Below are 27,237 nucleotides of genomic sequence, written 5' to 3'. Positions count from 1 at the left end.
GTCTCATCTGGAAAATATGAATGTACTTAAAATTTTTTCTTTATTATTTTGCCTTTCCACTAAAGGCAAACCTTTGAATGGACAAATATGTCATATTCTTATAAATTTGCAGAGTATAGATATTGCATATTATTTTAAAAACTGAATTTTATTTACAGAGGTGTATGCCACTTATTTTATGCTTTTTATAATTTGTTTTCCTGAGGTAACAAGCTCTATTGTCAATCAGGTTATGGTGATGGTGCTACAAAGATAAATTAAGGTTCTTCCCCTTTTGTACGTGTTCTGGGAATAGAGGCATGCATTTTAAATTATTTTATCACCTGTATTGTATCATAAATAAAGGCATGAACATTTGTATGAAGATAGAAAGAGAGCTCTTGAGCTGTTTCGGACAGTAAACATGCTTCACATAGATGGTAACTTTTGGATGAGTAGAATATGTAGCTCCTGCTTAGTGATAGTTGTACCAACTGAGTAAGCAACCAAAAAATGAAAATTGGACTGCCTCTTTATGAACTTGACTTTTATTTCTTTTATAGTTAACATTCAGGAGTTAAATAGGAAAGGAAGATATACCTCTGCCTAGTTTTAGGGAAAAGGAAAAGCTTAAGGCAAATACTGGAGATTTAAGAAGCATGATGCCCTCAGATTTGCAAGTTATAGGATACCATGGAGAAGTAGCCAGGCCTCATGCACACCATGAAGGCTCTGGTATACCATGATTTTCCCCCTTGCGAATTGAATAAGTGAGGACAGAAGGCAAGAAAACCTGTTGGACACAGCCTCCATAGGCTGCGATGAGGGGTTTGAATTAAGACAGTGACAGTGGGCATGGATTTATGGGAAGGATTTGGGCGTAGTGGTGTAGAGGTAGAACTTGAAGGACCCTTTGATAGAATTGGATCTGCCTGAGAAGGATAAAAGTCTGGTATGACTCCTTTTAATTGGGCGGTAGCTGTGGTGTCCTTATTTCTACTGAGTGCTTGCTGTATGTTTCCAGCAGGCAATGATTGCCTCATGGTGGGAACTTAATGGAAGAATAGGATTGTAAGTTGCTTGCATTGTTATCACCAAAACATTTGGCTCTTTGATAATTAATACTCTGTTTCAAGTAATTAGTATACAGTATGATGGCTCCAGATGAACTTACATAAACACAGGACTTGGGGGGGGGGGGGGCAACTACTTTTTTAAAGTACATAACGGTTGCAAAGAAAATCAAATTACTTTTAAGTACCAAGTAGGTAATTAAATGAATAAAGAAGCTAGGTTTAAGAGAGCAAGAAATGGTGTGGACTCTGAAGTTTACATGCTCTGAATAAAGGATTCGGATTCAAAAAGTTTAAATCACTGTGCCATCGTGTTCCTAAATAAAAAAGGACATATTCCTCGAATCGATCAGTTTTCTACCTTTTACATAAACAAAATGTCTGGAATAAACATTCAAATGCTTTGACATATTAAACTCTTAATATATTTAGGGATTATGCAAGTTACTTAGTTGAATTCATTAAGCCCATAGTTTGTACATTAAATGAAAGTGCATTTAATTCATTAAAAGTGAAGATGAATGCCCAGCCGGGTGTAGCTCAGCGGTTGAGCGTCCACCCAGGAACCAAGAGGTCACCAGTTTGATTCCTGGTCAGGGCATATGCCCAGGTTGTGGGCTCGATCCCCAGTGGGGAGCATGCAGGAGGCAGCTAGTCAATGATTCTCTCTCATCATTGATGTTTCTATCTCTCTCTCTCCCTCTCCTTTCCTCTCTGAAATAAATAAAAACATATTTTAAAAAAAAACAAAAAAACTTGGAGATGAATGATAAACCTTGCTTAGCAGGTATAGCTAAATAAAAAAGTTTATAAGTTTTTCTAAAGCGCATTTATCTCAAATATTTACAGAAGATAGCCCTGTAAATTTACTGTACCTTAGAACCCTAAATCTTAATTGTTATTTTCATGAGCATACTTCTACAATGTGTTCATATGTGCAGAAGGTGTCCTTTAAATTTTTCTTTGTAATTTAGGAAGTGAAAAATGAAAGGGTTTATTACTGTTTTATTAATACTAGAGGCCCAGTGCACGGGATTCATAAACTGGTGCGGGGCATGGCCTGTGGGGATCGGCCCACTGTGGGAGCACCGCTCATTCCGGTCAGCAGAGCGGCTGTGGACCCATCCTCTGAGTGGCTGCTCCCTGGTCCAGCATCTTGCGTGGAGCCAGAGCACTCATCTCTCCAGGGGACCCAGTTGGGGCTGGACCCAGGGACAATAGCACCGAGAGGCAATGGAGTAGGCCTCAGTCCCATGGCACCACGAACCAGCCTCCAGGGTTAACTCTGTAGCTCAGCGGCGCCGGTGGCTCCACTATGCAGCATGTGGGCCACCCATTCCCGTCAGTCGAGCAGCGCTCCCACTGTGGGAGCACACTGACCACCAGGGGGCAGCTCCTGCATTGAGCGTCTGCCCCTGGTGGTCAGTGAGTGTCATAGCAACTAGTCAACCAGTCGTTCTGATTGTTCTGCCATTTGGTCGGTGGGCTTTTATTATATAGGATGGGGAATAAGATTTAATTTTTTTCTGTTTCTTGTTCTTAGATGGGAATGATGAACAACCCTAATCCTTATGGTTCACCGTACACTCAGAGTTCTGGACAACAGATTGGAACCGGTGGCCTTGGTCTCCAAATTCAGACAAAGCCTGTACTGCCAAATAGCTTATCTCCATTTGCAATGGACAAAAAAGCAGTTCCTGGTGGAGGAATGCCCAACATGGTGGGTAGTAATCTATTTACAAATTTGTCTTCAAATTGGCATTTTAAACAGAAGAATTACGTTAGTATACACACTACAATCAATGACCCCTGTGATTGAGGAGACTTGTACCCCCCTTCCAGTTCACATGGTATTTTGTCACTTGTGAACAGTAAGGGGGCAGGTCCAAATAGGAGTGAGTAGGGTTGCTAAAGTGAAAGTTTTGGAGGTCTGCGATAAGCTTCTGCTTGTGAGCATGTCTGTAGGATAGGAAAGCGGAACCATTCTCCCTGGGAAGGATCTCTGGCAAAGGATTCCAACTCCTAATGAAAGGATCTGCTGATTTGAATCTAATACTACTACACAAAAGGAGCACCCTCTTAAAGTTACGCGTTGTTTTAAACATTTATTTATTTATTTATTTATTTATTTATTTATTTATTTTGGAGAAAAATTTCTAACACTTTTAACACTGCTCTTTTTCTGAAGTAAAACTATTTCTAGTTGTAAATGTGTCGGGTTGTCCACATTCACTTTTTGGAAAAAATTGTCCTATGGGAATACTTTTTCTCAGATATTTTTAGTTTTTTGCTTTGCGTCATATATTTATTGAATGCCGCCTAGATTTGATACTCTAGGAAGTGAGGCAGTGAAGTTAAAAGGATGACTAAAATGTGGCATTTCTGTCCCCAGAAATGTTTGCCTTTTTACTGGGGAGAAAAAGAAAACCCGCAAGTTTCTTCCAGAATATTTAAAAGCTAGTTTTTCAGCCACCTGAAAGATCTGCTTCCCAAGAAGCTCCTTGTTCTTCAGAACCTTACTTGGACATGCTCTTCACTACCGATTCCTTGCTTTTCCCTGTTCCCCTGGAGTTTACCGTGTCCTCCTCTTTCTTTCCCTCTCTGTATTATACATTCTTTGATTATATCATTTGGTAATACAGTATTTTGTTTTCTTACTAAGTTGAACTTCTCAATGGAAGGAACATTTATTTTGGAATCTCCTGTATCAAAAAATGGAGTCTGGCTTATAGTAGATTGTCCTTAAAGGTTTTAACTGAAAATATCCAGGTTTGTATTTATTAGAGATAGTACATTGGAACACCGAACACTAAGTGTATCTTTATGGTTTTCTCCCTTAGGGCCAACAGCAGGCCCCTCAGGTCCAGCAGCCAGGCCTTGTGACGCCAGTAGCCCAAGGGATGGGCTCTGGAGCCCACACGGCTGATCCCGAGAAGCGCAAACTCATCCAGCAGCAGCTTGTCCTCCTTTTGCACGCTCACAAGTGCCAGCGCCGGGAGCAGGCTAACGGGGAGGTGAGGCAGTGCAACCTTCCCCACTGTCGCACGATGAAGAACGTCCTAAACCACATGACACACTGCCAGTCAGGCAAGTCCTGCCAAGGTGAGTTCTCACAGGGTTTGTGTGCTCAGCAATTAATATTTACAGCAGAGAGAAAATATGGTCAACTGTTTTGAGGCTCCTTTACTGATGTCTTCCTATGTGTAGTAGGATCGTGGTCGGCAAACTGCAGCTCACGAGCCACATGCGGCTCTTTGGCCCCTTGAGTGTGGCTCTTCCACGAAATACCACAGCCTGGGCGAGTCTATTTTGAAGAAGTGGCGTTAGAAGAAGTTTAAATGTAAAAAATTTGGCTCTCAAAAGAAATTTCAATCGTTGTACTGTTGATATTTGGCTCTGTTGACTAATGAGTTTGCCGACCACTATAGCAGGATATTCTAAAATACAGTATCATTTGTAAGTGAGTATCTAGTGATGTGGTAGGAGAAGAAAGTTTAAGGACTTCTTTTTTGTGTTGATACTTACTGACTTTGATTTGCCCAGCATAGCACACCTAAAGTATTATTGAGGGTTTGCTAACTGACATACAATTTATATATTTGTGGAATCATTAGAAATTTACTTTTATAGAATACAGTACACTGCACAGCTTGGTGGTGAAAAATATGGGGCCTGGCCCTTGCCGAGTTCCTGCCCTACACCAAAAGGTTGCGGGTTTGATTCCTGGTCAGGGCACAATACCTCGGTTGTGGGTTCCTTCCCCTGTCGGGGTGCACAGTGGAGGCAATTCACCGATATTTCTCCCTCCCCTTTCCCTTCTCTCTAAAAATGAATTTTTCAAAAAATACATATCGTCCGAAACCAGTTTGGCTCAGTGGATAGAGCATCGGCCTGCGGACTCAAGGGTCCCAGGTTGGATTCCGGTCAAGGGCATGTACCTTGGTTGCGGGCACATCCCCAGTAGGGGGTGTGCAGAAGGCAGCTGATCGATGTTTCTCTCTCATCGATGTTTCTAACTCTCTATCCCTCTCTCTTCCTCTCTGTAAAAAATCAGTAAAATATATGTTTAAAAAAAAAAAAAAACATATCCTCAAGTGAGGATTTTTAAAAAGTGTGTGTTTTTTTTTTAATGGGCTCTGGAGCCAGACTGCTTGAGATTGAATCCCATTTGGGGTACTCTCTGACTTTGTGCACATTACCCACTTTTTGCCTGCTTTCTCAACTATGAAATATGAGTACTAATAGCTACCCTGTAGGACTGTTATAAAGATGAAGTCAGTTAATAACATCTGTGACACTTGTTAAGTAGTCAATAAGTTAGCTGGCACTAATGTAAAGATGTAACCTGCACTTTAAAAAAAGTTATTTTTCTTTTTTTTAGTGGCCCACTGTGCATCTTCTCGACAAATCATCTCCCACTGGAAGAACTGTACGAGGCATGACTGTCCTGTGTGTCTCCCCCTGAAAAATGCGGGGGATAAGAGAAATCAGCAGTGTAAGCGATTAAATCTTGTGTGTGTGTGTGTGTGTGTTTCTTTATTGATTTCAGAGAGGAAGGGAGACGGGAGAGAGATAGAAAGCAATTAAATCTTTTATACCAAAAGTATTCCTAGACTCTCTTCATACAGTTTGGTGGGATTTAGAGTATTTGATTACGTGAAGTTCCTGTGGCTGCCTAGTTGTTTTCACTTTTCATTAACTTCATATTAATGAAGTTAGATGTGAACTGTTTATTACCTAAAATAAGATCCAGAAACTTAGTCATTTTTTATAAAAAATGATGGATGGCGTGGCTCAGTGTGGTGAGGCTCAGTAGTTGAGCATCGACTCAGGAACCAAGAGGTCACCCCTTCGATTACCGATCAGGGCCCATGCCTGGGTTGAGGCTCAATCCCCAAAAGGGGGCATGCAGGAGGCAGCTGATCGATGATGTTTCTATCTCTCTCCCTTCCTCTCTAAAAATCAATAAAAACATTGAAACAAAAACGATGGGTGAATTTATGCTCTATTTTTAAATTCATGAAAATGTAAAAGATTAATGTTTTAACATTGGGCAAATCATTCCTCTATATCTGTGATCTAAATATTTATATAATTTGAAATTATTTTAAAAGTGAAAAAAATTGGAAATTATTTTTAGAAACCTGAAGCGATAATGTGTTTTTCATAGAGAAAAGGCAAGTCGAGTAGAAAGATAGAAGTGCAGCTAACACATCTCCACTCTAGAAACAAAACATTAAGCGTTTAGGATTGAAAGACAAATTCGGAGATACATATAGAGCATGTGGAAAAGAAATTAGACTTCATAAATGAATGAGGAAATCATAAGGAGCCCAGTAGAAAATTTAGACTAGGAAACAGTTCGCTTAGCGGAGGAAATACCAAAAAGTTCACTGTAAAGTAAGAAATGAAGTACCATCTCTCCCATCACCTCGGCAGAAGTAATGCTGCTCTCTAGTGTTGGCGTGGGTATGGTTCTGAGGCTTCCTACTGGGACATTAATACAGCTTGCAGGAAGGATTTTGGGTATTTTGGATCAAAAGCCTTTTCATGCCAATGATCCCCTTTAACCAATCAGTTCTGCATCTAGAAATTTTTTCCAGGGAAATAATGGGGGAAAGATGCATGTACTGAGATGTTTCACAAAACAATAGTTTTATGGTTTTAAAAATACATTTAAACATGTTAGTCCTTTTTTTTTTTTTAACCATCTTTAATATTGTAATTCTTTTTCTTTCTATAGCAATTCTGACTGGAACACCAGTTGGACTTGGAAATACTAGCTCTCTAGGTGTGGGTCAGCAGTCTACACCCAGCCTCAGCACCGTCAGTCAGATTGACCCCAGCTCTATAGAAAGAGCCTATGCAGCCCTTGGACTGCCCTATCAAGTCAATCAAATGCCGACACAGCCCCAGGTACAAGCAAAGAGCCAGCAGAATCAGCCGTCGGGGCAGTCTCCCCAAGGCATGCGGCCCATGAGCAACATGAGTAAGTTTGTGTCCCAGTGAAAAATGTGATGTGTCTATAAATGCCACGTAATACATATAGGATTAACTCTTTAGGTTATTTACCCTATGTGTCTGTACCTTTCTCCCCTACCCTCAATTTCTTTGTCACGTTTAACTTTTGAAGTAATTTTATTTTTTAAGATTGTAAGTGCCTTGTAATCCATATACCAGAGGCAGCTGCTACTGGTTTATATCCTTCTAAATCCTTTTAAGCATGTGTAACTTTAATTTCTAGACTAGAATTCCATGTGTTATTCTATAAGACAATTTCTTTATGTCCTTTTTAGTGGTTGTATAGTGCTTCATTGTATAAAATAATCTCTAACAGATGGATATTTGGATTTCCAGGATTTTTGTTTGTTTCTTTGTCTTTTGTTGTTGTTATTTATATATATATATATATATATATATATATATTTGCCCCACCAGCTTGGCTCAGTGGTTGAGCGTCGACCTATGAACCAGGAGGTTATGGTTCAGTTCCTGGTCAGAGCACATGCCCAGGTTGTGGGCTTGATCCCCAGTGTGGGGTGTGTAGGAGGCAGCCGATAGATATTAACTCTGTCTCCCTCTCCCTTCCTCTCTCTCTAAAATCAATAAAAAATATTTTAAAAATAATATATATTCTGGGTTCTTAATAGTCATTGCAGATTTAAGGAACAAAGTAGTATTTTGGTGACTTCTCCTTTTTGAGTATATTTTCTTCTAAATTTTAATTTGGACCAACATTTGTTCACTAATGTCATGTAATGTACAGTTTATATTTTAATTACTCCATTTGGTGTTAGCTATTTTTCAGCTACTTTATGGAAATTCTGGAACTATTACCATCAAAAACTTCCCGAGTTTTGCATCCTCTTCTAAAAGTTTTGTATCTCGCCCTAGCTGGTTTGGCTCAGTGGATAGAACGTCGGCCTGCGGACTGAAGGGTCCTGGGTTCGATTCCGGTCAAGGGCACATGCCCGGGTTGCGGGCTCCATCTCCAGTAGGGGGCGTGCAGGAGGCAGCCAATCAATGATTCTCTCTTATCATTGATGTTTCTATCTCTCTCTCCCTTTCTCTTCCTCTCTGAAATCAATAAAATATATTTTTAAAAATAAATAAATGAAAGTTTGTATCTCATTTATTTAGTAGATATGATCTCTATTTTATGCTTCCAAGCTGCTGGATTTTTAGAGAAAGTATTTGTTTATGGGTCTGTGTCATAGCATCTTTATCTGAGTAGTACTGGGGAGGATGAAACACCTAAGTAAACATTTACACTGATGCTTTCATGGGGAAACTATATTCACCATAACAACTTGATATTACAAATGTGTCTCCGTGGCAGAACTGGCTATAATGCTGGATGGAATATTCTCAGAGCTAAAAATTTTAGGCACCTTTGATTGACAAGAGCATTTGAATAATTGAATAAGCAACATTCATTCACATGTGCTTTGTGCTGAAAAACATACCAAAGGGACCTGTTCTTTACTTTGTAACATTTCTAGTCTGGATGGGCGGGTAAGTGACAAAACTACAGGATCTCTATTATATGTAAGGTTATCAAGATTCTGTAGCAGGGAGGCGAAGAAGGAATCCCCTCTGGAGCCCCAAATCAGAGATTTTCGCTGTAAACCTTCCACAATCACATTCTCAATCTTCTAGTTGCTATTGAATTCACTTATTCTGTAAAGATTTTTTAGTGCCCAGCCGGTGTGGCTCAGTGGTTGACTGTTGACCTTTGAACCAGGAGGTCATGGTCAGGATAAAAATTTCTTGTGATAATTTCTTCAACACTTCTATAACTTTTCCTTCTTTTTTGGTGTTTTGTTGTTGTTGTTACTGGTATTTAAAATATTCTTGTTTTCTTTTGTTTTAACCTAGATGCTAGTCCTATGGGAGTAAATGGAGGTGTAGGCGTTCAAACATCAAATCTTCTTTCTGACTCGATGTTGCATTCAGCCATAAATTCTCAAAAGTAAGTTTTATTTTGGATGTGGTCTGTGTTGTGTTCTAAACATGTTAGAATTTCTTAGATTCGAAGATAATTCTTGATGTATAAAGGCAAATATAGTGTTTGAGACCATACTTTTAGGCTTTCTATAACATTTTTGAAATCGTATTAATTATTTGGGGAAATCTACAACTTCCCATATACTTGCTGTAGAAAGTTGCAAGTCTGCAGCTACTTAAAAAGTGAATTTGCTCTATTCCATTGTTCAGAATTAATCCATTGCCCATCGAATTCCCTGAGATAATCTGTGTCAAAATATCAGCATAGTCTTACAATATAAGAGTTAGGTGTCTTCCTCCCCTTCGCATAATGAAATGTTGTGGGTTAACACTTTCCCTCACAGAAGTACTAACACATTTATACTGTCTCCCCACCCCACCCCACCTTCTTTATGTAATAAATAGACCTGCCACAGTGTATTAGACCCATTGCAGGCATCACTTTCCACTCTACTTAAATGAGATCTTGCTCCTGTCATCTTCACTTAAACTATTTCTCCTTTGTAAAGCCCAATGATGAGTGAAAATGCCAGTGTGGCCTCCCTGGGTCCTATGCCAACAGCAGCTCAACCATCCAGTACTGGAATTCGGAAACAATGGCATGAAGATATTACTCAGGATCTTCGAAATCATCTTGTTCACAAACTGTAAGATTGTAGGCATGTCTTAGTCATAAAGAGTTACCATGTCAGCATGCTTCTAATCTGCCAGGCACTTAACCACAAGAGGAATATTATTGATTTTTCTCTAGCTTGGCTGTTGTTGCTAATATTCTTCTGCTCCTGTGGCTTTCTTGCTTCTTAGTTTCTGCTCCTCAAGTTTTTCATCGTCTTTGTTAGGAGTGTCTCAGCTTTAACTATTCTGCCTAGTGACAGTAATAAATATATTAGTTAAAAATTATTCACGTTATTGTTACTGCTTTTACAAAATTCATAATTTCAAAAGAAAGCCTAGATCTCAGCTCATTAGAATGTGGCAACAATTTTTTGTTATCCCTGAGCTTTTATTATGTTGACAAGTTAAATCTGGTAGGATGTTTTTCTGATCCTGCAATAGTATATATATCAATAATTTGTGTAATAGTTCGCCCTATTCGTTGGAAAGTTTATATATTTCAGGCACTCTGCCTGACAAACACTGTCTTATTTAAAGAGTGCTTGTCAGAATAAAGAGGGGAAAGGCAGATAGAGTGGGAAAATGTAATGCACCCAGTATCAAAAAGATAGAGCCTAGACCTCTCTGATTACAGAACTTACACTTCAATACACAGCATTTTTATTTTTGGAGAAAACAGTCTTTGATTATCTTTTCTCCACTTAATAGAGGGATTTCGTTCATCCCATCCACATTTTTACTTAATGAACAGAGATAATTATTTGGGGTTGATCATCTGACTTGATGTTATTTTTTTTTACCAACTCAAGTATTCATCTAAACTTCCACTTATTTCTTCCTCTTCTGGATCTTCAAGTACTATTAAACTGAACATGAGATAGCCAGATGATAAAATTAGTGGCTTGAAATCACATTGGTCAATTTTTAGGAATACTAATGCTAAGCATTTTGTAGGAAATTGCCAGAGAGTAAAAGACTTTTAGCAGAATTATGATGCATTTCTGCCCCGTCTACTTCAAGTTTTTTATATTTTAAGATTTCATAGTGATGATTAGATTTTATTTTACTAAACGGAATACATTTAGTAGAGTAGAAGGATCTGAAGGCTGTTGATAATTGATAATGTACCAAAGGTCAGGTTTCCTCACTTCCTTTATGCAAATTGTACAGTATAATTGTTTGTTTCAAATTACAGTCATAGAAAGGGGCCAGAGAGTATTTTTTTTTAAATATATTTTATTGATTTTTTTACAGAGAGGAAGGGAGAGGGATAGAGAGTTAGAAACATCGATGAGAGAGAAACATCGACGAGCTGCCTCCTGCACCCCCCCCACGGGGGATGTGCCCGCAACCAATGTACATGCCCTTGACCGGAATCGAACCTGGGACCCTCCAGTCCGCAGACCGACGCTCTATCCACTGAGCCAAACCGGTTTCGGCAAGAGAGAGTATTTTTATGGAGTCATTTCTTTATTCTGATCAGGAAAACCTTTCGTTTACCATAAAAGGATAATTTCATCTTGGTCAGTATTTTATATTAGAGTACATTCCACCCCTTCCCTTTATTTATTTTATTTTTAAATGTTGTTTTATTGATTTTAGAGAGGAAGGGAGAGAAAGAGAAACATCAGTGATGAGAGAGAATCATTGATTGGTTGCCTCCTATACACCCCACACGAGATCAAGCCTAAAACCCCAGCATGTGCCTGACGGGGAATCGAACCATGATCTTCTGGTTCATAGGTCAACGCTCACCTACTGTGCCAGACTTACCAGGTTCACCCCTCACTTTTAAATTTCATTTAATGTGAACACTGTACAAAAATGAGGGGAAAATTTAAAGTACAGTATATTTCTATGATGAGTTTGAAAAGCTTTTGTGATATAACAGTGTTAGGATTCTCTATTCTTAGTGTTCAAGCCATATTTCCTACTCCGGATCCTGCTGCTTTAAAAGACAGACGGATGGAAAACCTAGTTGCATATGCCCGGAAAGTGGAAGGGGACATGTATGAATCTGCAAATAATCGCGTGAGCACCTGTTTTTTTCCTATAGAAAGTCAGAAATGGCCCTGTATTTATTCCTCTTCGTAATATGTACTTCAGAAGATACCTTTAGCTATCCTGTCTTATTCTCATTGTGCATAGTCAAGATAACAAAGTAATTTTCTTAAAGTGTACATCATCAAGACTTTTACGTTTTTCCTCTTAGTAATACAGTCCACTCATGTGGCACTTTATCTGGGTTGTCCTTCTGTCAACTTAGAAAGTGGTTGAGCTGTTTCCAGCTCTGTGCTATTTTCACTAGAATATGGTGAATCAGCTGCTTAGTCAAGTAGTATTGCAGTTTCTGAATCAGTTGAACTTTCTTCTCTAAATTGGCACTTCTTAAAAATGTAGCATAGTCTTTGCATGTGCTGTAAATTGCCAGAACATACTTTGTAAACCGACTTTGAGAGGTCATACTTATTTTATAGATTCATAATGAAGCTGCTTTTCACATGATCATTCCAAAATGAGCTCATGTTTGGAATGATACAACAAAGTAGATTAGGTTCTTCCCACTTTTGGTTTCTGCCTACTTAAGTGCAGCTAAAATATCTTCTTAGTTCATTTTTTCTGTTACCAAATGGTAGTTCTTTTTTCCTCATCTCCATTTTATTTCCAAAATTTATAAAGGCGGAATACTACCACCTGCTAGCTGAGAAGATCTATAAAATCCAGAAAGAACTAGAAGAAAAACGAAGGACTAGACTACAGAAACAAAACATGCTACCAAATGCTGCAGGCATGGTGCCAGTTTCCATGAATCCAGGGCCTAACATGGGGCAACCACAACCAGGAATGACTTCTAGTAAGTGCTTTTTGTTATATTTGATTTGGAGAAAATTTGGTAATAAATGATTTCTCACCAAAGTCATTAATTTGCATAAGCTTATGCAGCTATTCTAGTTTTCTTTGCATTTTTTGCCTATGCAAAGAAAATTTATCCTCTGGTAAAAACAGTAGCTGAGCAGCACATTTAAGATTTCTGAGCAAGTTACTTAACATGTCCTGATAATCTGGCATCATTTGAGAGCCCCAGATACCCTTCTCTCATAGTGACACTTAGGAAATGCTAGCCCACAGGTTTTCACTAACTTGCACATAGTAGCAACCAATAAATGTAGACTGAGCAGGTTCAAAGGCCCCACCAGTTTTCATATATCCTAAACACACAAGTTATTTCTGTTGACACAATATGTTCAAAGTCTAAGAACTATTTTTTAGAAGCATTGTTTAAAATTCATCTTGACACTGTGTTCTGGTTTATAGCAGCCTTCTCAGCCTGATGATTTAACCAGATAGTCAGGATTGTTTACTTCCTTATTCATTCATTGACTGGTTGGTGGGTTCCAAGCAGTGGTGTTAGGTACACAATGGTGAGAAAGAATATAGATTATTTAAATCACGTGAAGAAAGGCTGTGATAGGGAAAACGCTATATTTCTTCACCAGCTGAGCCAACAGGTACCAACTCTATATGCCTTTGATAGATTTATATATGGATTTAGAAATTCATCCTCCTCAGGCCTCAACATAGTCAAGTGGAGAACAGTTGGTTGCCACTGGCCTGTAGCAACCTCATTTGTTAACTGCCACGTGCTAGATACGTTTTCTCATTGGCTTATGATATGAAAAGAATTGAGAAGACTGACATTTCTGGCTGAAGAAATAGTATACACAAGGCCCACTGGTAAATGAAAGTGCAGGTATATTTTGAGTAGGTACGAGAACAGATGTTCAGAAACAAAGTCAAGTCTAGAGTTGAGACTGCTTTAGTGCTAATGGTTTGAACTAGGGGCATAACTAAGTTACAGAGACAAGTGGACAAACTTGAGATACTTGGGTGTGGTGAATTTATTTGAGTTCTTTAGAAATTTGAGCCAAGTTTAAAGTCTATCATATTAAATTGTAGTGCTGTGTTAAGGACAGTATAGTACCTAATGCAGGATCACGTGTTAGTAGAACCAAGTAGTCCTAAATATATGTTGACTTTTAGCTTATACTAAATCTGACATTTTGTAGAAGATTAAGGAGGAGATTCCTACCATACCCAATACACAGAAATTAATAGTAAATACTTAAAATTTTTAAACTTTAAACAAAAAACTAATGGACAAGCCAAGGAAAAATTTTTTCTTTTTTTAAAAAATTTTCACCCGAGGATATTTTTCTATTGATTTTTAGAGAAAGTGGAAGAGAGAGGGAAAGGCAGAGAAATATTGATGTGAGTGGAAACACATCAATTGGTTGCCTCCTGCATGAGCCCGGGCCAGGGCCAGGGCCAGAGAGGAGCCTACAGCCGAGGTGCGTGCCCTTGACTGGAATCGAACCCGGGACCCTTTGGTCCGCAGGCCGATGCTCTATCCACTGGGCCAAACCGGTTAGGGCTCAAGGAAAATATTTTCAGTAGTGAAGATACTAATTGAAGAAACATTTACAAAGAAAAGTAGGAAAAGGAAACTAAAGAATAAGTAAAGTCAGTACATACCTTTTTGGATCTCTAAAGGTTAAAATGGGTGATAGTGATGACATAACTTAAAATATGTACTGTTGATAAGAATTTAAATAGTTCATTCTCTGAAATCTAATTGCTCCATTTCTAGGAATTTAATTCCAAGCAATAATGGTATAATTGCACAGAAGTTGTGTGGAAACATCAGAAATATCCTGAAAGTGCCCCAGCATTTAGCTTGGAGTACCCATGCATATTATTGACAAGAGAAAAAGTTCCACTTATATTAAGTGAAAACTTTTTTTTGTATAAAGTGTATGTGAATATATAATGTGGAAGATTAAAACTATTAATGGAGGTTTATCTCTTTTTGCTATGTTCTCTAAATTTTTATATAGTGAACACAGGTTACACATTAATTTTGTAAGTCTTGCACAGTTGCAGTTAAATTATATGACTAAGTGTTCAGCATTCTTCAGTTTTAAATTTGACTATCTTATTGTTTTATTAGGAGCAATATTAGTGATAAGTCCTTATGAATTTAGTAACTTGAATTGCAATAAGCTACATAGTTGTGGGATCATTTTATTAAATGAACAAAAGTGACAGTAAAATTTGAGAGTTGTCTGATGTGGTGGGTTTGTCTTTAGAGCACAGTGTGCCACAAGTGTTCCTAATGTTTGAGCACACAACACTGGGTCGGGGGTGTATAGGATAGAGCTGGTTCGCTCCCAAGCATTCTGCCTTTCCCCCAGTGCTATAGAAATATTATTTTCTCTGTGCACTATGGTGTGAAATGGGTTGGGAATGTTGCAATAGAGGATGTGCACATAATCTAAGAAAATATTAGAACCTTATTCACTAGAGGCCCGGTGCACGAAATTCATGCACTTGGGCATGGGTCCCTCAGCCCAGCCTGTGCCCTCTTGCAATCTGGGAGCCCTCAGGGGATGTCCTAAGCCATCAGTCGGACATCCTTAGTGCTGCCCCAGAGGCAAGAGAGGCTCCCACCACTGCCACTGCAATCACCAGCCGTGAGCCCGGCTCAGGGCTTCTGGCTGAGTGCTCCCCCTGTGGGAGCACACTGACCACCTGCAGGCAATTCCTGCGTTGAGTGTCTGTCCCCTGGTGGTCAGTGTGCATCATAGCAACCGTTCGGTCCATTTGCATATTAGCCTTTTATTATATAGGATATTTTAATTATATCTATTTTTTGTATTTATTTTAAGAGGTGCATAATATATAATTCTGTATAATAAGTATTTTATTTAAAGCCAAAATATACCTGCACTTAAAAAAACATTATTAGGGTACACAATCAAATTTTGTTATTGGACAAAATCTGTGGCCCTTGTCTCTGGAGGTATTCTGCTGCATACAAACCAAAGAATCGGGGTTAGTTAAATAGCATATTAAATGCTATAATAGCATTTTTTCTTTTAATATTTTCCTGACCATACTGAAAGCACCATAGTTCATAAAGGCATGTACTAAAACCTTTTGGAAGCATTTTAAAAAATATTTCAGAACTAACATTTTCTTCCAGTTCCTGTTTGAGTCATAATTTTTGTTATTGTGTGATTCAGACTGAATTCTTCAAGATGTAACTAAAAATATGATGTGGGGTTTTTTTCTTTTAAAGGGAAAGAAACTTAACTGAAAGATGCTTTTCTAACCATTTCTCTATTCCACTCTAGACGGCCCTTTACCTGATCCGTCTATGATCCGTGGCAGTGTGCCAAACCAGATGATGCCTCGGATAACTCCTCAACCTGGTAAGTTATGGAAGAAAACCATGTATTTAATTGTGACCTCTAACAGAGTCCCTGGTGTACTACGAGATTATACTTGCATCTTGATTCTTGCCCCAGGCCAGCAATAGGTATCATAATTGCTTGCCTGAGAAATCTGAAATCCTTTTGAAGTTTGGAGCCCAGAGAGGAAGAGCAGGTTGGCTGACAGGTTGAGAGGCAAAAGGCATTAAAGTGATCAAGAATCCATTTAAAAACAATGGACGAAGATGGAATTGATGATAACAATGCCCTTCTATTGCTATTGTGAATTATGCAGATTCATTCACAGTTGAAAACAGGTTCATTTGTCCTTATAAAAGGATGTAGAATCAGAAATAAGAACTGTCTTTTATCCTTTGATCCCCTAAAAGTGTTCAAATCTAGTATTTTACACTTACAGGTTTGAATCAATTTGGCCAGATGAATATGCCCCAGCCCCCTATTGGGCCCCGGCAAACCTCTCCTCTTCAGCACCATGGACAGTTAGCTCAGCCTGGAACTCTAAACCCAGTAAGTTTGGGTCATCTCTTTTGACCTATACCTGACAATTTAAAATCCTTTTTTTCTTTGTTTTTACTTTGTATATAAAAATTCTGGCACTTGCTTAAACAGCTGACTATAAGTGATTCTTGTGTAATTCTTTTGTATTCTATGGCCCTAATATAGACATTATTAAGTGAGTATGTATTTCAGAAATGAGGATAAATAGGCATTGGACACTAAAATTTTCACCTTTCTCTTTATCTATAAATTGTTTTTTCAGAATTTATCCTACAGAAATAATCACTGAGATACTAAAAGGATATACTTTGAAGATTTGTGTGAAAGATGTTACATTATATATTCTCTTTTGAAATAAAACCATATCCTGAATGCGCACTAGGGGATTTGTTAGGTCAAATTATGGTACATCTGTAAATTGGAATGCTCTGTGTCAGAACTTCTATAATGGCTTGAAAGCTTTAAATGGAAAAACCAGGTTTCTAAAGTGTATATATATATATATATATATATGTCCTGGAATTCAATATATATGTTAAGAACTGTCTTGATTGTAATCTATATAAAATACTATAAGAAAGATTTGCTTCCAACTACTGTTCATAGTCATAGTATTGAAAAGCTTATAAGAATGGCCAGTCAGTCACCTTTCGCTGGAATCTCAGCGTTTGGTAGCCTATACACTATAGACATATTCACCTCTCTTCTATAATGTCTGTCTTCCCCAGGAAGGTAACTGTCTTTGGCAATGGAGGGGCAGTTGCCTGTTCGTAGAGACTGGAGAAGAAGGACTCTTAGCATCTCATTGCTCCTATTGCAAACTCTAAACCTATTAACAACCTTTGGTTGGCCCCAACCCTTACCTTGTCTTTGCGTTAGCTAGTGACTCTAATTCCTGAGGCTCTTTAGCATTGTGTAGCATAATGTCTTCCATATTTAATGAGGAGGCTTACTAGTCTTCATTTTAATATGTCCATACCTTTCTTAGATTATGGTGTTTTGGGGCCTTTGGTACTCCATAATTCTTCATTAAAGGCCTGTACTTGTTTGGGATAATTTTATAAATGAAATGTAACAATTCATTGGGGACCATGTATGCTGCACCTTGTTCAGCACAACTTGTAATATTTTACTTCTTTGTACCCATTACGGAGTCTTACAGTTTACTCTGTTACAATATCACTGACATAAGCAAAGAGCAAAGGTCTGAAATTTTGATTCATCCTTCTTCCTTAAGCAGAGTTTGTGAAGAAACAATTACCTTTACTCTGTCAGTTTTGGGTGCATTTGTATAGCAGAGAATTTGTTTGTCACCTCTTGTAATTTCTCTAAAGTAGGATTAGGTAAACTGTGAGACTTTCCTCCATTATCTTGGCATGAATACAGCTGTTGCAACACTTTCTTCCTTTCCTGCCCTACCCCGTCCTCCCCACAGCAGGGCCAGACCAGTTGGTGATTCCAGCTGCTCTAGTAGAATAACTGTAATGAAGCTATTTGGTGCTGTGTTTTTGTGTGCAGCCTATGGGCTATGGGCCTCGAATGCAGCAGCCTTCCAGCCAGAGCCAGTACCTTCCCCAGACTCCGTTCTCAACACAGGGAATGAATGTAACGAATATGCCTTTGGCTCCGTCTGGAGGTCAAGCACCAGTGTCTCAAGTATGTCTCACAAATGGATTTTCTTACTTGGTTTTGTGATTCTTGAACCTGAACCTCTGGTCTAGGTTTTATACAGGGAAGGGTGGCAGCAATAGTGGATAAGAGTAGATGATTTTTTCAAAGTTTTTATTTAGAACAGTATAGCCCTAGCAGGTTTGACTCAGTGGATAGAGCGTTAGCCTACGGACCGAAAGGCCCGGGTTTCACTTCTGGTCAAGGGCATGTACCTCAGCTGCAGGTTCCTCCCCAGTCTGGGTCCTGGTCAGGACGCGTGCAGGAGGCAACCAATCGATGTGATGTGTTCCTCTCACATCAATATTTCTGTCTTCCCCTCTCTCTTCCATTCTCTCTAAAAAGATCAATGGACAAATGTCCTCAGTGAGGATTGAAAATAAACAGTATAGACATGTGTTATTCTGAACAATGAAGTGATTACTCTGTGGCATAGCCATGTTAATTGTTATAAACCAGGAAGGAAATCAAATTGATAGTATTAACCATTTTTTAAAGTAGTGAACATGTTAAAATGAAATCTTCATTACAACTGCTGTGCAGAATGAAGAACTCGAGCTGAAGAGAGAATAGGAAGGCCAAAATCCACTGTGTATGTGTACTCACCTGTTCCGTGCCCCTGTAGAGACTGAGGCCATTCAGCTGAATTTTTTGAAGTTTACTTAATTGTACTATATTATCCAAAGATATATGCCCCCAATAACAGTTTTTATCACATTTTTAAATGAAGGCATTCATTGCATTTTTTGTGTCCTTAAATGCATATAGCCTGCCTGTGTAAATATTGCTTTCTCTTAATCTCCATCTTACTCTGTTTCTCATTTTAACAGGCACAAATGTCCAGTTCTTCCTGCCCTGTGAACTCTCCTATAATGCCTCCAGGGTCTCAAGGGAGCCACATTCACTGTCCTCCTCTCCCTCAACCAGCTCTGCATCAGAATTCACCCTCTCCTGTACCTAGTCGTACTCCCACCCCTCACCACACTCCCCCAAGCATAGGGGCTCAGCAGCCACCAGCAACAGCAATTCCAGCTCCTGTTCCTACACCTCCAGCAATGCCACCTGGACCACAGTCCCAGGCTCTACATCCACCTCCAAGGCAGACACCTACACCTCCACCAACGCAACTTCCTCCCCAAGTACAGCCTTCACTTCCTGCTGCTGCTTCAGCTGACCAGCCGCAGCAGCAGCCTCTCTCACAGCAGAGCACGTCAGCGTCTGTTCCCACCCCGACGGCACCACTGCTGCCTCCGCAGCCTGCCACTCCAGTAAGCAGACTTGGGTTTGGGCGGAATTGGTTCCGCTGTACCGTGGTGTTAAAGTACTTCTGTGCCGTGTTAATTCTGTTGTCTACTGTTTCATCTCTTGTTGTCTGCCCAGCGAGACTAGATTCGACTTTCTTTTCTTTCTTACTTTCCCTACCCTTTTTAAATTTCTTTTTCCTGTTGTAGTACCTAGCATAGATGGAGTTCAGAGATTTTGTTTAGGTCTGATGTTGACCATGCTGTTTCATATTGTATTCTGAGGCTTTAAGGCACCTAAGGGGGACCATCAGGGGAGAGACTCAAGTACATTTAGTATACCCACATGAATTTTAAAGAATCTTTTTCAAATAGCCTGAGCTGTATTATATGAGAGCAAATGATCAAAACAAAATCATGAATTTATGGGTGTTTGTGGTCCTAGCCGAAGTTAGAAAATTATGATCTAAAATGAGAGAAAAGTATGGGCTTGAAACAACTTGTAGCTTTTTGTGAGAGGCTCGTTTTATGTATAGTAGACATCTAAATTCACATCTAACAGTTGCATCCTTATTAATAGAACTCGATGGATGAAGGCTTAGAGCCTTCTACTTGATTACTGATACTATTTTCATTCTCTGTCAATATTGAGCTAAAAGTCTACTTTATAAAACACTGTTCACTAGTGACTGGATCATCTGGCCTTTGATGGGCAAGAGAGGGCAGAGTGCAAAAGGAAACTTGATTTTATTCTACGTAGGGTAGTTCCTGAAAATGCTAACCTCTCATTATGAGGTTTCTTATTGGAAGACTTAGGAGAATGGACATTTATCCTTTAGAATTTGATTATTCCAAACAGCCATGCAGTATGAGGGCTCATTATATTCTATTTTTCTGTACATTTGAAATGTCCTAACGAGAAGTGTTAAAAACAAAACAAGACAGGCAGTCAACCTTTTTTTCTTTTCTTTCCATTTCTCTATAAATGTGAGCTCCTCCTGGCAGTCATCTCTGAAACCTTCCCCCCTCACACACTACCACAGAATGAGAATCACCAAAAAGCCAGTTGGTGGCTCTTTTATGTGCAAACGGTGAACCAGTATTTCTCAGTCCTCAATCTCCTGTTCCAAAGCATAATGTACGCTGGCCAGAGTGACTCGGTTGAGCGTCATCCCATGTACCAAAGGGTTGCTGGTGTAACTCTCAGACAGGACACATTCTTGGGTTATGGTTTTGATCCCCAGTTAGGGAACATGCGGAAGACACCCAATCCATGTTTCTCTCTCACATTGATGTTTCTCTTTCTCCCCTCCTCTCTTTAAGCATATCCTTGAGTGAGGATTTAAAATAAAATAAAGCATGATTTATTACAAGGGGATGAAATAGGCAGTAAGTTAAAGCTCTATAAAAGGATGTAATGATACCAGCCTAGAAATGGGTTAACCATGCCATCCTATTGTGTAGCTTAAATTCTGGTTGTATAATTGGCAAATTTTTTGTGTCGTCCCCCCCTCTCTGCCCAGCTTTCCCAGCCAGCTGTAAGCATTGAGGGGCAGGTGTCAAACCCACCATCTACTAGTAGCACAGAAGTGAATTCTCAGGCCATTCCTGAGAAGCAGCCTTCACAGGAAGTGAAAATGGAGGCTAAAATGGAAGTGGATCAGCCAGAACCAGCAGATACTCAGCCAGAGGATATTCCAGAGGTGAGAGTAGGGCAATTACTGTGATTTGGTAAGGAACTCAGTCTAGAAACCCAATTAAACATATTACAGGAACGTATACTGATAATTAGATCTCATTTCATTGATTTCCATTTGAGAAAAGGGTCTTCAGATACTCATACGGGGGGGCTGGGGGAGGCGGCGACAGTCAGTCAGTGATCTTTACTGCTTCCAGTTGCATGTCTTTGGAATACTATAATACCTACCTTGCCTTTTAGACTAAAGCAGAAGACTGTAAAGTGGAACCTACAGAAACAGAAGAGAGAGGCACTGAAATAAAAACTGAAACGAAAGAGGAGGAAGACCAGCCGAGTACTTCAGTTACTCAGTCGTCTCCAGCTCCAGGACAGTCAAAGAAGAAGAGTAAGTCTCAGGCTCTGTGTTCCTGAAGGCAGGGAACAACAAAGACCTTGAGAAGAGTGGGCTCAGGCTTCTTGGACCTCGGAAATGGACTCTAATGTGGTTTCATTAAGCTTGGAGCCCTTGGCCTGGTCTTTTCATTAACTAATGTTGGAAAAGAATTTATTTATTTGTTTAAAGGTATATTTCCTTCCTGGAATTACTGGGTCAGTCATACCCATCATTTCTTCATTGTTGGGTGGTTAACACCCTGTCAAAATTGGATTTTTCAGAGGAGAGAAATTAAGTAATATTCTTGAAATGCAAAAAATAATAGCATTAATAACATTGTTAACCTACTCTGCACCAGGCATTATGCCACACACCTGCATTGTCTCATTTGATAAGTTTATAAAAACTCTGATGCTGTTGATCCCATTATACAGGCAGGAAAACTGATGCTCAACAAGTAACTTGCCCCAGCTTACTCAGCTTAGTGAACCCAGGTCAGCTATGCAGTCTCTGCTTTGAACCACCCTGCTGAATATTGATGAATCAAGTTGACCAAGCAGTGCTGCTTAACACAGTGTTTAACTCAAACAATTCCCACAGAAATTAACTAGTGTAGGGCTAGAACTTACTGTAACTCTAGTGACCTCTTCAGTGGCACAGGCAGGGCTTATCTCAAGGGAGAGTCTCCTGACTCCTGGAGAGGATGTTTATAAAAGTGTTCCATTAATGTATTTTAAAATGTTGGGGTTAAAAAATTATTTTCACTTAAAAGTAAGGTTGTATATATTGAGTTGTTTTAATGTAGGCTGCAACAAACCCAATGTTCCTATTCAGATTCTCTTTAAAACAGCTAATCACACAAGTTTGCTCAAAATCTATTTTTAATACAACTTAGTATGAGAGACAAAAGAAGCCATCTGTTTGTCTGATTTTATTGTTATGGCAGCCCCCATAATGAGGTGAAAAATACCTGAAGTGCTAACATATATACCCTCCTGAAGACAAAATTTATTTGTAAATAGTAGAAATAAGGCCCGTGCTCTAAGTGTAATTTTAAAGCTCAAAATTGGACTTTTTAGGCTAGCTTCTTGAATGACAGCTTAAACTGATTCCATTTGTGACACATGCGCAACTCTTTCTGACTTTTGCAAAACACACTTGAACATAATTTGGTAAACTGAGTCCAGTGTTCTGGCAATAACAATTCAGTCTGTTTCCTTAAACTTAAACCTAACGTTTGCCATTAAAATTGTAAATATGCCTTCCTCCTAAGCTCTGAAACATAAGGGACTCTTCTTTGAGTGCTTCTGATACCTTCAGCAATAAGACAATACCAGATCCCATTTCTATCTTGTTAAATACTGATGTTGTGACTGAGTTCTTTCTATTCTTACTTGATAGCCTCCTCCTCTTCCTATATTATTTTGACAAGTCTCTTCATAAATTTTTGGAAGGCTTGGGATTCTTTTTCTACTTGGTCAAGACCATCTTAACTACTCTGGCTCAGTTGGTTGGAGCATCATCCCATACACTGAAAGGTCACGGGTTCCAATCCCAGATGGGGCACGTACCTAGGTCCCAGGTTCAATTCCTGGTCAGGGCACATACCTAGGTTGTAGGTTCCTTCCCGGATGGGGCACATACTAGAGGCAACCAACCTGTTTCTCACATTAATGCTTCTGTGTCTCCCTTCCTTCCTCTAAAAATCAATGAATGGGTCCTTGGGTGAGGGAGTAACAAAACAAAACAAAAAACGTTAACTAAATTTCTGACTGAAAAATTAGCTGAGCCATAAAAGGTGTTTAAGGATTACAAGACATGGTGTTTTGAAGGTGCTCCCCACCCTTAGTGATACTTCCATGGGGACAACGTAGACGTTTTTGTATTTTGTAATTCTTGAGATATATTCATAGCTTTGACTTGAACTTTTTCTCTTTCTATGGTTAATAACTAATTTTAAATGTACTCTTAAGTTTTCAAACCAGAAGAATTACGCCAGGCACTGATGCCAACATTGGAGGCACTTTACCGACAGGATCCAGAATCCCTCCCCTTTCGTCAACCTGTGGACCCTCAGCTTCTAGGAATCCCTGTAAGTATGTGGTGGTACTTCTGATTTTGTTCTTTAACTTGTTAACAGCTTTATTCAGATATAATTCACATATGGTGTAAGTCATTAATGTAAAGTATACAATTCAATGGTTTGTGCATTCACAGAATTATGTAACCATCACCACAGTTTTGGGTCATTTTTATCAGCCCACCAAAGAAAAGAAATGCCATATCCATAAGCAGTCATTCCCCATCTGCCTCCCAACCCCACAACCTGTACCCCCAGCCAACCATAAGTCTGCTTTCTTGAGTTGTCCATTCTGGGCATTTCACTAAATGGAGTTATACAGTATGTGGTACTTTGTAACTGGCTTATTTCACTTAGCATAATGTTTTCAGGGTCCATCCTGTTTAGCACAAGTCAGTTATTTCAGTTCTTTTTATGGGCCCAGGAATATTCCTTTGTGTGGCTATACCATATTTTCTTCACCAGTTTATTTTTTGTTAGGTATTTGGGTTGTTTACACATTTTTACTGTTGACACTGGTGCTACTGGGAATATTCGCATACAAATTTTGTGTAGTGGATGTTTTTATTTCTCTTGGATATATACTTAGTGGGCTTCTTGAGTCATATAGGTTATGTTTATCACTGGAGTAGCAGTTTTGTTTTTGGTTGTTTTTTGTTTTGTTTTGTTTTGTGTGTTTTTTTATGGAAAAGATAAACCCAAATTAGCTTCATCAGCTTTTATTTTTTTTTAACTGGAAGACCTTAACGGCCTATTTGAATCAGCTGCTGTCTTAAGTTCTCCAGAGGATTTTTGTGGGATTTTTTATTTGTTTTTTACTTGATTTCAGAGAGAGGGAGGGGGAGAGAAGAAGAGAAACGTCAATGATGAGATTGCCTCCTACACGAACCCTACTGGGAATCGAACCGTGACTCCTGGTTCATGGGTGGATGTTCAACCTCTAAGCCACATCGGCCAGGCAGCTTCATCTGCTTTTAAAGTTGCCTTTACACCAGTCTGCTAGCAGGTTCCATTTGAGGATTTTAAGTAGTATTGAATAAGACAATGGAGTGCTTCGAGGGGTGGAAATCCGTCAGGAACTTCCCCTCCTCCTATATTTTTCTGTGGCCTTAGATGGAGCACTGATGTTGTGGACTTAGTTTCCTCCTAGTACTGAAATGTTAGGGGTCTTTAAACTGAGTGCACATATACTGTGTAGTGCAGCACCTGCAGCTGTTCCTGTAGACCATAGCCTGGCGTATGGAAAGTCTGGTAGCTCTGTTCTCCACTCTTTCCTTTGACCTGCTCCACATAGACTAATGATTTAAAGGGTGTTGGATCAGTCAACTCTTCTGAAATATAGACAGGTCAAAGACTCAACATTACCTGGAAAATTAATGATAATAGGAAGAGAGGCCATGTACCCTAAATATACTGAGGCTTTGAGTAATGTTGCTTGGTGTTACTTGTCCTAGGATTATTTTGATATTGTGAAGAGCCCCATGGATCTCTCCACCATCAAGAGGAAGTTAGACACTGGACAGTATCAGGAGCCCTGGCAGTATGTGGATGACATTTGGCTTATGTTCAACAATGCCTGGTTATATAATCGGAAAACATCGCGGGTGTACAAATACTGCTCCAAGCTGTCTGAGGTCTTTGAACAAGAAATTGACCCAGTCATGCAAAGCCTTGGATATTGTTGTGGTAGAAAGGTAAGAATTTTTGCACAGATAAAAATTGTGTTGAAAACTTGACTAATTAGAATCCTGAATCATTAGATTATAAATTCATCTGGAGTAGGGATTTGATCATAACCTCCTGTGGGTGCATACTACCTGTCATGTCCTGGTTTGCCTGTGCATACCAATTCACATTAAGCTCCTCTTGTCCTGTTGAGTTCTTTGGTAAGTCATGAGAGGATATGACCACTAAGTCTACTCAGTGGTGAAATAATACATAAGTAAACTAGAATGGTTTTAGTTCTGTGAACTGTCTTGGAAACAGCACACTATGATTAACACAAATGAGAATTAAGACTTCACTGACTTGGTTTTTTATTTGTCTGTGTAAATATTCTAGCTTGTCCTTCAGGCCTGTGTACTATTTAATGAATGGTTTCTTTTGCAGTTGGAATTCTCTCCACAGACACTCTGTTGCTATGGCAAACAGTTGTGCACAATCCCTCGTGATGCCACATATTACAGTTACCAGAACAGGTAAGCTTGACCATGTGTGGCCCATGGTCCATGTGTGTGCATGTCTAGAGAGTGCATGCACATGGACCAACACACATAAGGTCATAGTTCATGTGTAACTTGCTTGAAAACAGCTGTACAGCACAAGCTCTGGTTTTGCAATTTGCCTTTGTAGAAATACACAGTTTTATAGCAGAAAGTAGCCTTGTGTCAATTGGCCCCTGGTTTATAAAAATACTAGTGTCCCAGTGCACGGATTCGTGCACATTGAGAAGAAATTTATTAGAAGAAATATTTTAATACCACTATTCACCCTTTCTCTATAATGTTTCCTTTTGGCAGTAATTACAGAAATTCACTCACTGTTATCTTAACCATGATTCGTCTCCTGTTTTCAGTATTAGAGTGTTTACCGTGGGCTCTGAGACAATCAAGAGCAAGGCTAGTGATTAACACTCTTCTGTAATAAAACCAAGCCCGTGGTGGTGTTTTTTCTGAACTTGTGTGCTACAGATGCAGTTCTAGCTTTGAAAGAGTCACTTAAACTTTTTGCTTTATTTACAAAAAGTTAGGTGCACTCCCTTAGTGCTTTGTAGTCATTAGTATCCATAGTGTTTTACTGATTAAAACCTGGAAAAAGTGGGTCTCAGGTTGTTTTAAGCACCTTATGTTCAAAAAAGCAAGTAACAACCAGCATGAAACTTTCCTTCTCATGCTACAATCTTAACATTCATACCATTTTTGTATTTTTAACATCAATCTACATTGTTTGTAATCTTTCTACCAAGGAATCTACACACACTACTGCCTTCCTTTTATCTTTTTAACTATGCCAATTGATGGTTACAATCTGTATTTAACTGCTTGTGCAGACTTTTCATTGAAAAACGTTGTGTGTTTTTAATGTGACTTCCTTGGGATCAAAAAGAAAATTTTTCAACCCACAATTGTTTTTGGATAAGTTGTTCCCTGGTACTATATCCATAATGGATTTTTTTATTTTTTTTTTTAAGAAGTGGGGAGAAGTGTGTGAAAACGATGTTTAGGTAACAGGATGGCAATTATTCTCTCCCCAGTATATTTATCCTCCTTCCTTCTTCTGATTAATTTGTACCAATGAGTATTAATTACTAAAATGAAGGGTGTAGGTCTGTGTAAGTGAAACTTTTTTATTTGCTACTTGTGATCCCATTTGAGATATTTAATGCTAATCTGTGCTTTGCCTTGGCTTTCTGCTTTGTGTTGTCTTGTCTTGCATTGTTTTGTTATCCTGCAATCCCTCATTTCTTCGTTTGTTTTGTTTTTTGTTTTTTTTCCCTCCCTCATGCTTGTCGTTGTCTGCATTTGGCTTTGATTGCAAAAACAAAAACAAAAAAACAAACCAAAAACAAAACCCATTCTGTGGGGCCCATAAATCTGCATCATTGAATGTCCTTGTCGCCGTTGATGACCTGCTCTCTGCTCCCGTCCCCCTCCTTGGCCTGCTGTGATTGGTGGCTTCGTTGCTTGGCTTGGGCTGTGTTGTGTGAACGGA

At 39.1% G+C, this 27,237-nt stretch overlaps 1 protein-coding gene across 2 annotated transcripts in view; it reads left to right on the top strand.

Annotated features, from left to right (window-relative positions):
- Positions 1 to 27,237, top strand: part of EP300 (EP300 lysine acetyltransferase) — a 68,258-nt gene that overhangs the window by 22,817 nt on the left and 18,204 nt on the right. The window contains exons 3-19 of one of the 2 annotated variants that reach the window (XM_079774126.1): positions 2,596 to 2,772; positions 3,893 to 4,154; positions 5,434 to 5,547; positions 6,796 to 7,041; positions 8,931 to 9,024; positions 9,569 to 9,706; positions 11,588 to 11,705; positions 12,354 to 12,528; positions 15,869 to 15,946; positions 16,365 to 16,474; positions 17,984 to 18,121; positions 18,964 to 19,401; positions 20,898 to 21,077; positions 21,314 to 21,458; positions 23,420 to 23,538; positions 24,981 to 25,220; positions 25,636 to 25,724. In XM_079774126.1, coding sequence (XP_079630252.1) covers positions 2,596 to 2,772; positions 3,893 to 4,154; positions 5,434 to 5,547; positions 6,796 to 7,041; positions 8,931 to 9,024; positions 9,569 to 9,706; positions 11,588 to 11,705; positions 12,354 to 12,528; positions 15,869 to 15,946; positions 16,365 to 16,474; positions 17,984 to 18,121; positions 18,964 to 19,401; positions 20,898 to 21,077; positions 21,314 to 21,458; positions 23,420 to 23,538; positions 24,981 to 25,220; positions 25,636 to 25,724 — 2,861 coding nt within the window. The remainder of the gene's footprint in view (positions 1 to 2,595; positions 2,773 to 3,892; positions 4,155 to 5,433; positions 5,548 to 6,795; positions 7,042 to 8,930; positions 9,025 to 9,568; positions 9,707 to 11,587; positions 11,706 to 12,353; positions 12,529 to 15,868; positions 15,947 to 16,364; positions 16,475 to 17,983; positions 18,122 to 18,963; positions 19,402 to 20,897; positions 21,078 to 21,313; positions 21,459 to 23,419; positions 23,539 to 24,980; positions 25,221 to 25,635; positions 25,725 to 27,237) is intronic. The other variant, XM_079774125.1, reaches the window with a different exon arrangement.

The sequence above is a fragment of the Cnephaeus nilssonii genome (genome assembly GCF_951640355.1).
Source record: "Cnephaeus nilssonii genome assembly, chromosome: 6".
NCBI lineage: Eukaryota > Metazoa > Chordata > Mammalia > Chiroptera > Vespertilionidae > Cnephaeus > Cnephaeus nilssonii.
Note: the sequence above shows the minus strand (reverse complement) of the source record. Positions and strands in the feature narration are given on the sequence as shown.